The sequence below is a fragment of the Pleurodeles waltl genome, chromosome 7, assembly GCF_031143425.1.
Source record: "Pleurodeles waltl isolate 20211129_DDA chromosome 7, aPleWal1.hap1.20221129, whole genome shotgun sequence".
Lineage (NCBI taxonomy): Eukaryota > Metazoa > Chordata > Amphibia > Caudata > Salamandridae > Pleurodeles > Pleurodeles waltl.
Window position 1 is genome coordinate 1,029,933,551 of NC_090446.1, and position 17,798 is coordinate 1,029,951,348.

General features: G+C 42.0%; 2 protein-coding genes and 1 pseudogene across 10 annotated transcripts in view; 2 read left to right on the top strand and 1 right to left on the bottom strand.

Moving 5' to 3' along the window:
* Positions 1-17,798, bottom strand: part of ARSG (arylsulfatase G) — a 1,341,775-nt gene that overhangs the window by 944,299 nt on the left and 379,678 nt on the right. The window lies entirely within an intron of this gene.
* LOC138245874 (monocarboxylate transporter 7-like) lies at positions 499-16,772 on the top strand. Of its 4 annotated transcripts, none has more exons than XM_069199869.1 (6): positions 499-635; positions 5,015-5,256; positions 5,874-6,017; positions 7,126-7,254; positions 13,198-14,019; positions 15,362-16,772. In XM_069199869.1, the coding sequence occupies exons 2-6, from the start codon at positions 5,022-5,024 to the stop codon at positions 15,613-15,615; spliced, it is 1,584 nt and encodes a 527-aa protein (XP_069055970.1). In that variant the 5' UTR covers positions 499-635; positions 5,015-5,021; the 3' UTR covers positions 15,616-16,772. The 4 variants fall into 4 exon arrangements, with proteins under 4 accessions (XP_069055970.1, XP_069055968.1, XP_069055971.1 ...); XM_069199867.1 differs by lacking the exon at positions 499-635 and adding an exon at positions 1,140-1,289; XM_069199870.1 differs by lacking the exon at positions 499-635 and adding an exon at positions 2,132-2,383.
* LOC138245875 (monocarboxylate transporter 7-like) overlaps positions 499-17,798 on the top strand; it is a 28,707-nt pseudogene continuing 11,407 nt past the window's right edge.

Here is a 17,798-nt window from a genome sequence, read left to right on the forward strand (position 1 = left end):
GCAAACTTCATATTATGAGGGAAAACAAAGCACAGTACCCCTTAAGTATCTAAAGGTGATGTCGCCCTTGCTTCGTATGGACCGGAGATGCAAGCGCAATCTTTCTTTTGGAGCAATGCCGGCAAAAGCACCGCATCATGCTGTATCCTGTGTCTGGGAGTCCAGTAGCTCGCGAGCGTGCATCCGCACTGAAAGCAGCCCCAGCATCTTTCCGTCTATGGGGCACAGACCGCTGCGCGCTCCCGCTCTCCTCGGGGACGCTCCCGCAGACCGGCTAAAGCCGGTACATATTCCAAGAACCCAGCGAGTATAGGCAATGCGGAAGGGACTGAGGGGCTATGATGCACCGACTGCTGCGCGCCCCCGCGCTCCTCGGGGACGCTCCCGCAGACCGGCTAAAACCGGTAATCCGGTATATATTCCAAGAGCGCAGCGAGGGCTGGCAGTGCAGAGATACCGGGGGAGGGAGAGCAGTAGCAGGCAGTGATCCGCCGTGTGTCTGGGGTCAGGGGGGCGAACCCGGGCACACGGGGTCCTGTCTCAAGCTCGCCTCCTCCGGGAGCAGAGGGTTAAAGAGGTCAGGGGTTACAGGGGGCTGAGATCTTACCTCCTGGTGCCAACGCGGGACACTGCTGGTGAGTACTCAATAGGCATTTTACAGATTTATTGCACGTATCTAAGAGTTATACTTTACAGAACACATTTAGATGCCACGTTCATAGAATTAAAAGATGGAAATATTGATAGCACACCCTGCGCGCTTGTTTTAAAAGCGCCTGGTAGCCGGTGTTATGGTAACGCGAGTGATGCTCACCCATGTGCAGTTCCCAGGTATTCGACGGACCAGCGGCAACTCGAAGGCTGCCACTGTGCTTGCCTTGTGCCGGCGCACACGTGCCATTCGTGCCGCCCTTCGACGGTACTTTAGGGAGCTTTCTAATGTAGACTGAAGACAAACTGTTTTATGTTTCAGTTTTGAAACGTAAGCAAGAAATTCAGATGTGTTGAGGATACCGCACCTTTAAAAATGGCAATTTATGTTTGACAGACGAAGTGATACCACACATCATTTTATCTCAGTGACATACATTTATGTCACAAGTGGGCGGCTTGTCCCATTCGTAAATCGTCAGCAGCATCCTGGTTGCTGCTGAGGGGTCAGGTGAGGGTAATTAAATGTGGAAACTACTGAAACTAAAAACCGCTAAGAGACCTGTTTACGTTCAGATCCTTCTTCAGCTTCACAACAAGGGGTACCGAAGGGGCAAGCCAGGAGTTGCAAGTCAAAGGTAACAGCTTGGTTATCTATAATCGACGCTGTGAATGTTCCTCCTATGATCTTATTCTGCGCTCTTAGTTTCCGGAAAGCGAGTTAAAGGGAAAGGCGTGCGTGCCTGCGTGTTTGGCGCACAAGTTCACACCGGTATCCAGTCTGCTACTGTGGAATGACTCTCAGCTGCCATGTCGCAGAAATTGCAGGCCAGCTCTCCCTCGTGCGCTTTATTTATATTTTCCTAATATGGCGCTACTACCGGTCAGTGGCGTCACAGCGCTGCACAGCCCTAGAGTTGCAACAAGCCACAGAGCGCGCTCTCCAGAAGGCGCACACTGCGCACAGAACTTCTGTACAGACTTTCTATGGCGTTACGTTACTGCTTTGCAGGCGCTGATAAATACTAGACCGCACGCGAAAGTTCCCATTTAAAAAAAAAAAAAAAAAAAAAAGAAAATGTTGCTATATGCTTATTTATTGTCCTTATCAATATTGCTACCAACAAAAGTTGTCACGGCGCTGCGCTGTCCTTGTTCAAGGCGAAGCATTGAGCACGTTTGTGTGCTCTTCGGTGTGGTGCTTAGTACAGTGAATGTGTCAAGCGCTGGTGTTAAGTGCGCGGCGGGGTCTTCTCTAGAACCAATGTCTCCCGAGCTTTCTCCTGCTGGAAGACGCGCAGCCGCAACCATTCCCGCTTTATACGCGAAGTAAGGGTCATATGTACGAAAGCTTTTTCCCATAGACACAGAATGGGTAAAATCCTTTCGTACATCTGGCCCTTAATGTAGAAGCGCGCGCGCCTGCTGCTCCCCGGCTGTACAAGGCGGGGGTCTGTGATTGCGTCGGACGCGCGCCACCAGAGCGCCATGAAAAGTGTGCGCAGTGCAGACACCCCTCGTGCTTTATACATGGCTCCGCGTGGAGCGCTGCATTACAGCCGAGAGCTTCCACCCGGTAATGTGCCACATCACAGGGGAGAAGTGCAAGACTGCGCACAGCCCTGGATGTGTCAGGAGTCCGCCCCGACATCATTTATATCCTGAACAGAACTCGGCAGCCACACCACAGAACCGCCATAGATGTTACGCGCGTCACCAACGGCCTGCAAAGGTGCACAATACTACACAGCGAGGACAGTTGCACGTCGCTGTAGGATAGAGAACACTGCTCTACCACTAGTGTGGGTGCATAGGGGTGCACTACTATGCAGTCAGTACGGGTGCTCAGCAGTGCACATTGGTTACTATGAAATCTGAAGCGACATGTAGGAGTCTGAGCCTTGCACAATCCAGGCATAGTGCCTCACCACGCAGCCAGATAGACAATTTAGGTTTAGAAGTTAAGTACTAAAGTTACAAGTCCACACTGAGGTAGCCAACCTCTATAGCCCAGCCTTCAGAACCCCTTTACGGGGCTCTTCCAGACGCCGAGGGTCATGAGAAGGCAGAAGAAAGTGGTCCGCAGGGGAGTGTAGTGGCGCCTGAGACGCCGAAGGTCTCTACCGCTTCCACAGATCTTAATAATGTTTAATTGACAGTGTCATAGTTATAGAATTGAAACATTCCCCAGGCTAATTATTGACAAGAAAGACCATTGTATTCATTTATCTGGTACAGCTAATAAGCACTTGCAAAGCAAATAGGCCTGACTTGTTGTTTTGGATACATGCGTTTTGTTGTGTGACATGTCTAAATTCTAAATGCAAAAAAGAAAACTCACATAGGCACCCACCTACTGCTTAGGTCGCACAATGTGTAAAGCACAGGCTATTAGTTTAAAGTACTGCATCATATGTCTATCTATCTCTTTTTTTTTTTTTTTTTTATTTATATATATATATATATATGTGCTTACTACCCTTATGTGGGGCACTGAAGCATGTCTGCTTGAGTAGACTGCTACGCCTTGTAGGGTGGGTGGTTGGAAGGGTTCTGTCTTCGTGATTTGATTCTATTTGGAGAGTATTTCCATGTCCTGTGTAATAGCCACAGAGTGCAGGAGAAAGTGGTGCGAAGAGGAGTATGCTGGTGCCTGAGACACTCTGAAATAAACATTACATAGATCTATAGAATAGAGACCTTCAAAGTCTCCTTTTCCCAATACAAGCGTTTTCCAGTCTAATTATTCGCAACAGAATCATTGTTGTTAATTATCTAGCACAGCTAATAAGCAAGCACTGACAAACCCAATACATGTGGCTTGTTTGAGATATAGGAGTTTGCTGCTGTGTGACATGGCTAGATGCAATAACAGAAAACTCACTGGGGCACCAACCTACTGTTTAGGTAGGTACTTGTGTGAAGCACAGGATTTTAGTTTATTGTATGCCAACATCTAAATACTGCTTATTACCTTTATGTGAGGCACTGAAGCATGAGCAGAATGCTAGCAATGTAGGGTTGTGTGGTTAGAGGGGTTCTGTCTATGTATTTTGATCGTATTTGGGGAGTGTTTCTGTGCCTTTGTGATGACCACAGATTATAGGTTTTAAGCCACGCCCCTAATTACATAGGCCACGCCTCTTAATAATGCTTCGTAGTTACCCTTTGGCCACGCCCTTTCAAAGACCGTCCCACATTTTATCTCCCATTTAAAGCATTGCTCAAAGGCAAACTTGGCTATTAGGAAGGGAACACGTGCCAGATCTGACAGTGGGAACTGAAGAGAGGGGAGGCAATCTGTTTCCTTCTCAGGAAATCCCTCTGGGCTGCTCTTGTATCACTCAAGCAGCATAACATTCTATGTAAGTGGGCCTGATCTGGATTCCACCTCCTCAACCTTTACCACCTGGTCCCTCCAGCCCTCTCCTTTGCACTTTCTGGCCTCTCCTGCTTCCTACCTGCCAGGTAGACACCTACAGCCTACAATGTAGTACCGCTCTGCTCAGTCAGATTTTCCGTCTTTTTGTTAACGAGTACTAACAAAGCTAAATTTAATTTATTGTTTTTTTTCTTTGTTCTGATGTTGTACTTTCTAATATATATATATATATATATATATATATATATATATATACACTATTTTCCATAAATCTTTTTAGAGGCGGAGTCATAAAATCTATTACTTATGGTAATACTGCTACTAGAAGCTGGTCTAAACTTGCATCAGAATAATAATATATTGCTTTGTTTGCTTGTCTGTTTTGCCCTGGCATTGGGCAGACTAGCTGTTTAAGTGTGTGTGTGTGTGTTTTTTATTTTTTTGTTGTGTTTTTTTTTTTTTTTTTTTACTTAATCGCAATAACTTCAGGATGATTCAATGATCACTCGGATAGTATCACGATAGTACACACAGGCAACTGAGATACATTTCTGGTGAATATTCGAAATTAGCATTTAGATCTATTCACAGTAATGCAAGAAGGAGAGATCCCATTGCCCGCCCAACTGAAGTGGGAGGATTTAAGGGACCAGCAGGAGACTATAAGGTTTGTCTTTTGTTTTCTCACAGACGCCAACTATGGATAACAAAGTCCCCAGTTTACCACCATAAATGAGTCAATGGTTATCATGCAAGGAAGCAGCAGGGACCAATGAGGCAAGAAGGCTGCGAAAATGTAGGAGGGCGAGTGAAACTGACTTTAAGGCGACATTATAGAAAGTGAGAACTTGGAGCTAGCTATGCAGCGCTGCAGCACAGGTTTCTAAATTAGAAAGTACTCGCTGTGTAGTAAGCAAATAAATCAATGTGTAAGGTGCAAAGAACCCAGGTGGTTGTCTAAGCTATCTCATTTCTCTACAGATCGAGGATGACTGCCATGGCAACAGTGAGAACCTGCACCAATGCAAAAGTTTACACCAAAGTGCCTGATGGCGGCTGGGGCTGGGTGGTGGCCGTTGCCTTCTTCTTCATAGAAGTATTCACCTATGGGGTCATCAAGACGTTTGGAGTCTTCTTCAGTGAACTCATCACTTACTTCGAGGAAAGCAACAGTCGTATATCCTGGATCATCTCAATATGTGTGTTTGTGATGACATTTACCGGTGAGTAGCGAGTTTTCCCTCCGAAGTAAGGGTGTACCACTTTAAAACTGGATTTTTAAGATGTGCTGAACATGATGGATAAGAAATACCGCGATTGTGATCTTAAACCAAAACATGCTTGAAAGCAGCACTTCTTTTGTCCACATTTGACCTCGTAATTGATGTATCTTTTAGTAACAGTGCAGCAAGAAGTCTGTAAGACTCAGTCTACAAAACATTGCACTTCATGAAATATGAAGGATTTCGGAGGAACCCATTCCTTGTTTCATGCTGAAATGATGAAAAGATGCACCTTCCTGTAGTCAAGTGACGTGCTTTTGCACATCTTTGACACAGTTTTGATTTTAAGATAAAGTAATGCAGTAGATATGACCACGTGACTTTTATTTTACAAATCTAAGGAAACAGTATAATTCGGCATCATACCTGCTACACGTCTGTCTCTGCGGATTAGGGCTCCATGAGTCGTTCAGAGCAGATTAAGAAAAGTGGGACCTTGTTTTGAATTTAACAAAATGCTTAACGTAAAATTGCCTTCTGCTTTTTTTCGTTTTACTTGCAGAAACAGAACTGCATCATTTTCTTGGTGAAACTAACTCAGCTTTGTTTTATTGCAGCTCCACTGTCAACAGTACTGAGTAACCGATTTGGCCACCGACCAGTGGTTATGGCCGGAGGGTTCCTGGTCAGCCTCGGAATGGTCACCGCATCTTTTGCACGCAGCGTCGACGAAATGTACTTAACAATTGGTCTAATATGTGGTAAGTTTCTAAGGGCGACCAATGTTGTTTTCTCCCAACTCAAGCTTTCATCCCACTAAGGCATTAATCATAGTAAAACAACAAAACTGCCTCATGCCGGGTTGAGGGGAATAATCATCTCTATAGCCTTTCAGGACATTAGGGAAGTTGAACTTTAATGAAGCTGAAAGAATACTTTTGGAATCAATATTGAGACATTATGAATCCATGTATATAGGTATAGGTTAGATTGGTTGCGGGAAATCCAGTGATACCCAAAGGTCTTAGAAAGAGCAGAGACATTTACTGTAGCATTATAGCCCACTGCTGAGGGCTATACAAGTCGTTAAAGGCCCTGGACAAGATTTATGTCCCGGGCCGCGGGCCTTTAACAACCAGTGTAGTCTGAGGCAGAAGGGCTAAAAGGCTGTACGAACATTCCACTCACTCGGGTTAGAATGCTCTGATTAAAAACAGAGAAAGACAGACATTGGACTGTTACCAGCCAGTAGGAGCCCTGAGCCACGTCACTGTCTTCAGCGGAGCGCTCAGCATTCTAATACTCTGAGCATAGTGTCCAGGGAGCATTCGCTAACCTTACCAGCTTTGTTAACCTATCTGGTTTGAATCTGTAGAACTGGAGTTGGTGCATGACAATATTTGTCTTATTTCCATAGAGGAACCAGATCCTGAATTATGTTTTCGTTATCACTCCACCTTAAATTTTTATCAATTTATGGAAAATGATTATTTAATACCTGGCATCACTGCCTCTGCCTGTGCTTGCCTTAAACGCATCCCATTCAAACATCACATATAAAAACACTGAACACTAGCCACGCCTAATGCTAAGACTGCGATTCTTGATTCCGCTGCATGTCTCTTAGTTCCACCATCCTGCACTTCTGGTCTCTTTATCTCACTCTTGCAGGGTCTCTTTCATCCTCAGTTTCCCCGTTTGTCACTGTTTCCCTATCTTTCGCGTCCTTCTTTCTCCCTTTGCTAACTTTCACTCTGTGGGTCAAATTCCAGTGATAAATACGCCCGAACCCAAGCACCTGAACAATTTACCTCTGTGTAAAGAATATTACAACAGATGATCACATCTGTCCTTTCTATCCTTCCACAGGTTTGGGATACTCCTTAAGTTTCATACCAACGGTCACCATACTTTCACAGTACTTTGACAAAAAGCGTTCACTGGTTACTGCAGTTGCCTCTACTGGAGAATGTTTTGCAGTTTTCGCCTTTGCACCAGGTAAACAGTTCAATATACATTTCACAAAATAAATGATCCCATATGTATTGTATTGTAATCGTATTTATATAGCGCTTACTACCCTTGACGAGGCGTCGAAGCGCTTTTCGATGAGTAGCACGCTACTCCGGAACCCACAAGAATTAGTGATGGATTAGTATAGTTTAATAATGAGTACAGTTTTAGTATTATTATGAGTTAATTTGAGCCGCGGATATGAGAGTTTGTTAGATTGACTGGAGTAATGGAGGGGTGGAGGAGGAAAGAAATCCAGAAGTGTTAATTGGGAGTATATCCTTCATTTACTCAACCCAAAGGCTTGGGATGAATAAAGGGGGGCGGAGGGGGAAGAGTATGTGGAAGGGTTAGGGAGAGCATAGTAGCAGGGTGAGATGAATGCAGGAGAATTTAGTTGGGTTGTGCGGGAGGTCACAGAGGTAGAGTGAGGTTTGGTGAGTTAGATGTGGAGGTGGAGGAAAGAGCTTAGGCAGAGATATTTAGGAGATGAAAGTGGTAGAAGGGATGAGTCAGAGTGAGAATGGAGGATAGTTTGATAGAGACATGATATAAGAGTGATGAGTAGATAAGTGTGATAAGATGAGAGCAGGAATTCATAGATATCTAGTTTAACAACCCAAAACCAGGAGCCATGCAATGATCCACGAACATGCCAAGCACAGAAACAACATATACACATACATATATATATATGCACATACAATACATAATTAGAATCATGGGTAAAAAATACTTAGACAGGTTTAAACAGTGTGTGTGTGTGTGTGTGTATTTTATTGTTATGACAGTAGCAATACATATTTTCCAAAGAAACTATAAATAAATAGAAATATACATATAATCTGAAAAAAATATTTATCCACATAGACATATGCAGTTCATAGTTGTTTGAAAAAGGTGGTTATGAAGGAAAGAGCCAACTCTTGAGTAGTTTTCTGAAGACAAGAAAGTTATCTGTGGTTCTTATAGTTGGGGGTAATGAATTCCATAGTTTGGCTGCTTGGACGGAGAAGGATGTACCACCTACAGTCTTTTTCTTGTATGGTGGTGTTCTAAGATGGGGTGCCAGTCTTGAGCGGAGGGTTCTTTGTTGGATGTATTTGGTAATTTTCTTTCTGATAAAAAGCGGTCCTGTTTCATGGAGCCTTGTGGGTGATACAAAGCAGCTCGAAAGTGCATCGTCTGGCAACGGGTAGCCAGTGTAGTGCTATCAAGGCAGGGGAGATGTGGGTTTGCGGCTTTATATGTAGTAGTAGCCTGGCTGCGGAATTCTGGATACGTTGTAGTTTTTTCATAACAGATAGAGATGATCCATGGTAGAGGCTATTGGCATAATCCAGTTTGGATAGTACAAGCGAGATAGTAGCTTGCACCTTGTGTGGAAATCCGAGGTGGGGGAAGATGCGTCGTAAAGTCTTTAAGGTGATGAAGCTTGTGCGTGCTAATTTGTCTACTTGGGCATTCATAGTTAGCTTGGAATCCATGGTGATTCCTAGGCTTTTCACTTCCTTGGATAATTGAGGAGGTGGTCCGAGGTCGTCAGGCCAGACGCACAGAGGGTGATAATTTTTCCCTGTCACCACATATGAGTATTTCTGTTTTGGAGGTATTTAGTTTGAGATGGCTCCAAGTCATCCACTGATCAACGGCTCTGAGGCAACTGAAGCTTTGTGAGTTTTCAATGTTTTTGGGGTCTTCTAATTCAAGTAGTATTTGTGTGTCATCTGCATAGTTGTAGCATGTGAGATGGAAATCATTGATCAGTTCTGGTAAAGATATCATGTAGATGTTGAAAAGCAAAGGTGAGATGATTGACCCTTGGGGGACCCCTGCTTTTGTGAGGTAGGGTTCCGACGAGAAGGGGGGTGAGTGGGTGATATTCGCTCTTTTTTTGGAGATATGAAGTAATCCAGTCGAGAGCAATCCCTTGTATGCCGGCTTCGTGGAGTCTTGAGTTGGGGTGTCATGGTCAACCGTATCAAAGGCAGCTGAGAGGTCCAAGAGAAGTAGTGCAGCAACTCCATTTCGGTCGACTGTTTTTAAGATCGTCCCAGATGGCCATGAGTGCTGACTCAGTGCTTCTTCCTGGGCGGAATCCAGTTTGGAAGTCTGAAAGTATAGAATGTGAAATACTCTCCATCTCTATATACGGGAACGTAGCGATTACACTGTAGGAAAGGTAATTTCAATTTTAAAACTACAAGAAACCATCCGACTGATGTCTGTGGTGCAGGAAACCTAGATTATGGTTGTGGTGCCCCTCATTTGAAAACCTATGTGCTTTAGGTCAGGATCACTTTTACCCAGCAGCAGCTGGCTGACTAAGAGCCAGCAACTGAAAAATAAGACAATATTTTGTTTTATTTTTCAGCTGCTGGCTCAGCTGAGTCAGCGTGTGAAGGGAGGGGCAGGCTGGGGGTGGGGGCTGGGTGCACTTAAGTGCGCATGTTAGTTTGTCCGGCTGCCTTAGGCTGGCCAAACTGACATGCTCACTTGGGTTTCTCCTACCCGGCTGTGTTACACAGCCGGGTTGGGGAAACTGCACAGACTTGAATGCAGTGTCTGAGCTGCAGACCAATCCTGGCGCTGCTTGTGCTAGGTAAAGAATGAGCAGTGACAGGATTGCGTGAGGAGCCTGTGCTGGTGTCCCAGGGACTTCTGGGATACCATCGGAGGAGGAGCACGAGGTATCCAGCGGGTCAGGACAGATAGGTTTATTTTGATTTAGCCCTCTTTCCTCCCCCTCCCCTTGAGATTTGCGGTGGCTGCTCCTGCTCTTATCACATAGTAAGAGCACATCTTCAATTAAGCTTATCACATTCCAGGTGTGATAATTATAAACATTGAGTGGCACAATCTTTGGGTCGCCCCTTTAAAAAAGGACACATACGCTATATGTAACTCATCTTTTGTAGATTTACATGCAGCTTTTGACCTCATCCCCAGGGGAAAATTAAGGACAGTGCTTGAACAGCTAGGAGTTCCGAATTACTTACTGAAAATGATCAATAGGCTCCACCTAGAGAACTATGCTCAGATAAGATGGGGATCCAATGGATAGCTGACTGGTTGAGTTGGAGTGGATAGAGGGGTAAGACGAGGGTGTGTCTTGGCCCCAACCCGGTTTACTATATACATTAACAGGCTAATTGAGTCCTTACAGGATTGTAATGGGGGACCCCCTCCCGCTTATGATGGCGGGTAACCCTGTGGCATCCCTAATGCTAACAAAAAAAAGACACTTTGCTATTATCTAGAACACAGCTCCAAAACTTATTCAACTTGGCTGGTTAGCTGAAGCATGTGGAGAACTTGGGTGGTCATAATGACCCTGGCATTCATGAGACCGCCAGTTCCGAGGTGGATGTTGACTGTCGCCAAAGCAACTGTCAGGCCTCCACATTACGACCATGGCGGCGGCGCCACGGTGAGACCGCCGACACCGTCAGGTTGGAGCAGCAATATATGGTGCTGAGTTATGGGGCTTGAAAAAGTTAAATACTTTTATGAGATAAATTTTGGGAATACAGTGAAATGTACCATTAACTCCAATTAGGTTAGATCTTGGGTTGAGTAATTGCACGTGTGGCAGCATTTAGACTCCTAGCTTTTTGGGTGCAGTAAAATTTATTAACAGTTCTGATATGGCACCTTGTCCTTAAAGAGCTCTTTTTTTTTTTTAACAGTGTATATATCTCACCCTTTAGTCCTTTTTGTCAAGTGTGTTCAGAAACTGAGGAGCTTTCTTTTCCTCTACTGTCCTAGATACATTGTGTATAGGAAAGTATGGCTTATTCCAACTTGCCTTGTCCTATAGGATAGACGTGCATTCTACCATTAGGATCATTAGAAGTGACACGACTTACCTGGTTGATTTTCGCCTTGTCTAGGTGCTTAGTATATGCTTGGTGGCTCAGGTGTAAGCACATTCAGCTTATTGATATTGGAAATGAAATTAAAGGAGGGGACAATTTTTGGTTTGAGTGTGCAATAGCTGATGGAGTGAGACAATGACTTATTGTGGTAATTGATGACAGTAGTTTTTGTATTTTTAAGGGTCTAGGTGCAAGTTGGTCTCTTATATTTGTTTTTTATAGGTTTTTTAAAATTTATATAGTATGAATTTTTTATATTGTATGTTTTTTTTTTTTTTTTTATGTAAACCGAATAAAGAGGTTAAACTAAAACTCAACTCATTGCTTTCAATGGCCATGTGATGTGGTGGGAGTGGATTTCGGGCCTTGTTTTTAAAGACTTTAAAACACAAAATGGAACAACCACATTTTTCCACGCATCACTAAACCACATGGAAAATCGCATCTGACTTGACTTGCTTTAAGAAGATTTATAACAGGAATTCTTGAGTAATTTGGGTCACATTTAGGCGTGGATTAATCAGGGCCTGCAATAAGTGGAAACCTGCGCTACAGGCTGTGGAAAGAAAGTCATATGTTGCTGCAGCAATAAAGGGGAGCTTGCGGAGGCTGGGAGTCTTAGAATAAGAACTTTCAAGATGGGGTAAAAATACAAAAATGGCTACTAGGCATGCTCGAGAAACCTTTACCTTTTCCCACGGTTCCAGGTGGGTTTGGTATCCTCCGTTAATTATTACTATTAAGAGACGGTGTTGCAGTAAAATCACTACATCCAGGTTCCACAGATTTAGTTTGTACATGACCTGTGTAGAGTACCTTCCTTATATCAGTCAAAGCAAGGACTGGGCCATTATAAGAACCAGAAGCAGTAAGGACAGCCATGATGTCAACTTAGGATAAATATTCTCTTTCTTTTTATGCCTTTTCCAACCAAGATACAAGTATGCATTTTGATACAGTTGGTCAAGGCCTAATCAATCGTCGGTACTTATGGCAACATATTGAGCTGGGGCAATAATTATTGTGGGGTGTCTTGACTCGTGGAAGAATTAAGCAGACAAGGGAACCGACCTTTAGATTAACTATTGTCAGAACACAGAGGTCGACTGCGTGATCAACATTTCCACAGTGAAGAGGTTTCGAAGTAGCATGTATATTCAAGTGTAGCCATTTGGTCTCATCCTCACGGCAATGTGCTGCTGCTCAGAAAATGATCGCAGTCCCTAATTTAACACCACATATCAATCCTGTTAAGAAAACGTCACTACGTTATGAGTGCCTTATTTTTGGGGGCATCGTTCAAACACCCCTCGTGTTTAGTGTTACGCATTTTAATAGTAATAGGCCTTTCTAATTTAACTGCCGCATTATGTCACCCTAGGAAATGTACTTCACTTAATCAACATGAATATAGGTATAGGTTTATGTATCCATGGATCCGACCTGGTTCCAGATCCACAGTCGGAGGCATTTCATGTGAGGATCAGCAGTAGAAAGGGCTTCATATAAATTGGGAGGCATTCTAGTTCTCTTGCCATTGGCTCAAGAAGCTGGGAGCATGATGGAACAAGATGAGACAGAGATAATAAAATCTGCTTAGTCCCCACTCTAGTCAAACAAACATAAGGCTATCAAGCCGAGATTTCTAAATCATATTAACTTTAGTAACCCGTTAGGTTAACACCTCCATGTAAAGTTAGCCTTTAACAGTAACTAGAAACCAATAATGCAATTGCGCACTATGCAAGGATTGTCAAAGTTAGACGTGCTACATCATCAATATTGTGATACGTTTTTCTCCTTCCTTACCAAAGAATGTGCAAGTGACCAGGAGCGTATTTATTTAATGTCTTAGGAGACTGCTTCTAACTTAAAATTCAATGCTTTGTAATGCCATTGTATAATTTACCAGTGTAGTAGGCAAGTATAATTTCACTAGGAGAACTGAGCATATTCTACTAAAGGCTTTCAAAACATTGATGCATCATTAATAATGTTGCAATCGATGTCTGTAGATTAACAAACTATGGTTTTTCATTCTCTTCCCTAGCTATCACTGCTCTAAAGGATCACCTCGGCTGGAGACACAGCCTGCTGCTTCTTGGTGTTCTTCAGTTAAATATCGTTGTTTGTGGGTCACTGCTCCGACCAATGAAAATCCAAAAAGAAGTACAAGTAGAAGAAACTCCAAAAAAAGAGAGCGTGGGAACAGAATACATACTTGAAAATGAGAAAACACTTACTTCAATTGATTCCATTGACTCTGGAGTCGAAGTAGGTACCTCACCCAAGAAAGAAAATGAACACTTGAAACCAGAGACAGAATATGTTGTCCCTCAGGAAAATGTCCAAATGCTGGAAGAAGCACGTGGTCCTCCGGTGAAAACAAAAGTCACACTGTTGGACTTTTCAATTTTGAAAAATAGTGGTTTTATTTGTTATTCACTCTTTGGCCTTTTTGCTACACTTGCATTTTTTGCCCCTTCTCTGTACATCATTCCACTGGGTATCAGTCTTGGCATTGATAAAGATCATTCTCCCTACATGCTGTCTGCCATGGCCATCGCTGAAGTTTTTGGAAGAATTGGCGCTGGCTGGATTCTTAATAAGAAGCCCATTCGCAAGATTTATATTGAGATAATTTTCGTTGTTTTGTTATGTTTGGCTCTCATTTCTTTTGCCTTTGCCACAGAGTTTTGGGGCCTGACTGTGTGTAGCGCATTTTATGGATGTATGTTAGGATCAGTGGCAGGTACCCACATTCCAATGCTAGCGGATGATGACGTTGTGGGCATCGAGAAGATGTCTTCAGCAGTTGGAGTCTATGTTTTCATTCAGAGCATAGCTGGGTTGGCTGGTCCACCGCTTGGAGGTATGTTCACTTTTCACTTTTACATTTTTCTACACTAAACTTTTTTTTGTTTTAATTTGAGACAACTATTTAATTTGTATTTTTTTGTATTACTTTTAGTATTATTGAAATTGTGGCTCCCCTCCATCCACCAAGTGGGAGAATGTTTACAGTTGGTTTTATCTTCATGTAAAGGGAAAATATGGTTAAAAAGCCTCTGAGGCCCAAAATGCACCAAAAAGTGTACCGACTCTACATCTAAGTCTATTTGGGGATTTGAATGTTGACTTTGGGCCTTAAGATCTCAGTGTATTCCACAGGCTGTGTTCATGCACCCTTGAAGCCTCAAATTTCGCCAAACTAGAAGCAGGGTTAATTTGCAAACCTCTAACTCTGGTTTCCAGATCTCACCCCGATATAGGAAAGCCAGCTCTAAATTCATTTTTTTTTTTTTTTTGTAAAATTATGGAAACTCTACCATAGCTAGTACTTTTTATTTTTTTTATTTTTTATACATGTTTTGGTGCCAAACTGTGAACTGCATATCAAATGCAGTGTTTCCAATTATTTTGTGCCACAAGTCCTCGAATGGTGGTAGAGTATCACGAATCCAACACCTGCTAATAAGCATAAAACACCCGTTTTTAACTATTAGGGCTTAAACGTAAGACATGGCTATTACCGATTAACATTTGATTGATACGTTCAAGATTATTCTCCAAATCTTGAGCATTCTACTGATCTTTTGCAGGGCAAAGCTACTTGTAGCAGGACTTAAAATGACATGGTGCAAATATTCTTACCTTGCTCAAGATCAACCAAAATGTATAGATTTGGGGGAATAATCTTAAAACCTTTTAGTGGAAATTCACCATTACAAAACAAGCACATTGTGTGGAGTACACTTTGACTTCATACCGAATTTGTTGAAGCCGTATCTTCATGTATTTCGATTGTTGCATTTCAGTCAACCTAAATGGGAAACCATTTCTTTGAGCAAAAGCCCATAAGATTTCACTCAGTCTATCGAAGTTCACTGAAGGTAGTACAGAACATCAGTGACCAAACAGTGTTGGTTTGGTGGAGACATAAGAAGATCCAAAGTTGCATGCCCTCAGAGGTTATCATCTCAAAGATGATATCTGTAACTTCCTATATACAGCACTGTTCAGCTGGTTAAATACTGCAGATTATTTTACGGACTGTGGGTTAATAAGCCTCCATGTGAAATCGGAAAGAAATGATGATTTCTAGAAAAAGTAATGTTTTTGGATTGCAGACATTGCTTTGTAATGTAATGTGATAATAGTTAAAATTGGATTGCTTTTTCACTAATGCAAACAATCTTATCTTTCAACTGTAGGTGTTCTTGTGGATCAAACACAGAATTACGCAACAGCATTCTACTCCTGTGCGATTGGCATGGCGCTGGCAGCCATGTGCCTGGCCTTAGTAAGGCCGTGCAAGAATGGCCTCTGCAGACGTAAACCGAAGAAATCTATAGAAGAAGGGGATTATAATGAGAAAGAAGTTTTCAAAGATGTGCCAGATGACTTTCTTGAAATGGATTTTGGAAAACCTGAAGGCTCAATAAAAAGTAATGAAAATACTTGTTAAAGAACTTTACATTCGTGCCAACCAAACAAGACTTTAAGAAAGACAATGCAAGTAACCAACAGTGAATTAACAACCATAGAATGTACACTTAAAAGGGAATTCAAAAGCTTTCAGTGTGAAAAGCTGCTAAGTACAATTGAGAGAAGGCTGCCATTTTCTTATATCCATGTAATTGCCCATGATGGGCAGCTGTGTTTCGTCACTAGATTTCTTATGAAAAAATGAGGCATTTGTTTTACCTTCTGGCAATGGCAAAACAACAAATACCACATGGTTTGCATCCTGCATAGTCACCTTTGGGTACATTTCCACCTTAAAATGCAGCAGTATATTGAAGATGATGTTAATTCAAATGCTGTACCCAGAACAAATTATTCGTATTTTGAGCATGATACATTCTGAGGACCAAGATTTTAAAGAGAAAATGTGTGTATTTTACAGCAACAGAGCCACATCAACTTAAGACTTTAATTTTATGGCCAGTTATTGTTTAATTCAGAGAGATTTATTTGCGTGTGCTCTAAAGCAATATTTCTTTCTGTTTTCAGTGTCTTAGATTTATTTAAAATGTATTTATCGAGTTACTCTAGGCAGCCTATTGCCTTCCACTGGACCAAGATGTAAGCAACAAATATAATTTTAAAGCATATTTTTTTTGTCTAACTATTTTCGTTTTGTGCATCAAGAGTATTGTTTTACACTGTCAAAGACCCAGTTTGCAAGCAATGCTGCATATATTTTAACAAAAATACGCATCTGTCCCATGTCAAGCAACAAGTTTGTTTTCTGGAACCTCCAGTTTTTCAAATCCGGGTGTTGATTTTAAGAAAGGCTAAAGTAAAACCTCAGTAAGATTTGTCCAATATTTACGGTGTTATGTGGCGTTTCAAAATCGGATGTGAATTTGGTCAGTATTTCAAATTTTAGTTCAGATTTGTAGTGGTATATTGTATATGCTTACCATTCTACATACGATATTAAAGACGAGGGATTCTATCAAGTGGCAGGGAAGAAATTAAATCAGAATGTAAAATTATTAAGCAAGTATATAAAAGGACTGGTAACCCTTGTGAGTGATTACTTACAGGTCCCCTTGTTTTGATCAGTTTTAAGTGTCAATAGAACCTTGAATAAAACATCAAAATGATTACATGCTTAACAGTCTCAAAGTTTACTTTTCTATATCCTCTACGTGGGACAATTGGGAAACACATGCATAGAGGAGGCAGGTTAGCTGATGAGTTTGTTCTCACTACATTTCAGAAGAAATACCACTGACATCTGAGGCTTTAATGATAGGGGATTGTGTACCGCTCATCAATTCCTAAGCATCGTGCTCTTCATCTACTCAAAAACCCTTTCAGCCACGAGCTACGTAACTTTCAAAGGACAATCGCTCATAATTTAGAATCTTAAAACACTTTTTTTTTTTTTTAAATAAGGGCTCTTCCAAGGAGAAGTACTCAATTTTTTTTTGCAACACAAGTAACCTGCCTTACATTCAGCCACGAATCTCAACCAAATTTGTAACACTCAACAGAGTCTGAAAGAAGGGTGAGGCAGAATGTTTTAAGACAAATCAACATGCGCATTTTTTTTTTTTTTTTTGTATAACATATTTAATCATTACAGTGTCCATCAATTCATTCAGACATCTGTCATCTGGACAAATAATAAACCATCATAGATGTAAACAGTAATTCGCTAATCTATTCCACCTTCTCTCTATAATATGATTACCTCAGGTTAAAGACTGCAAGAAATAGTCACATTTCCATGTAGCCACCTTAAGGGCAAAGAGGATCGAAAGTATCTACCTAGATTAGCAGACCCAGAATGCAACCAATCACTATGCTCAAAGCGCTCTTCAATCCATGTTGTCAAAGGAGACCAAATTTGTGCCCCCAATTTTCTAGCACTCCTCCCCTTGCAATGCTTTCTCCTTGTACTACATACTCATTAACCAAGAAAACCATTGTTGTACCGTGGGTGGCTCACTATCCTTCCATGCAGTTGCAATTAGAAGACATGCCACAGCTTTGGGGATACACAAAGTAAAGCTAACACCCCCCACCACAACAGAAGTCGTATTGTTAAGCAGTGTATAAATCTGCTTATGTAACAACATATCCAGAAGGCACATTTTTCCAAGTGAGAACTGATCACTAGGCAATGTGTTCAAG

What these genes read in the sequence shown, in the direction of transcription:
- LOC138245874 (XM_069199867.1), top strand. Translation starts at nt 1,177, where the DNA reads ATGTGGAAACTACTGAAACTAAAAACCGCTAAGAGACCTGTTTACGTT. An exon ending in CCAGGAGTTGCAAGTCAAAG is followed by an intron (nt 1,290 to 5,014) that starts GTAACAGCTTGG and finishes ATTTCTCTACAG; the next exon opens with ATCGAGGATGACTGCCATGG. An exon ending in GTTTGTGATGACATTTACCG is followed by an intron (nt 5,257 to 5,873) that starts GTGAGTAGCGAG and finishes GTTTTATTGCAG; the next exon opens with CTCCACTGTCAACAGTACTG.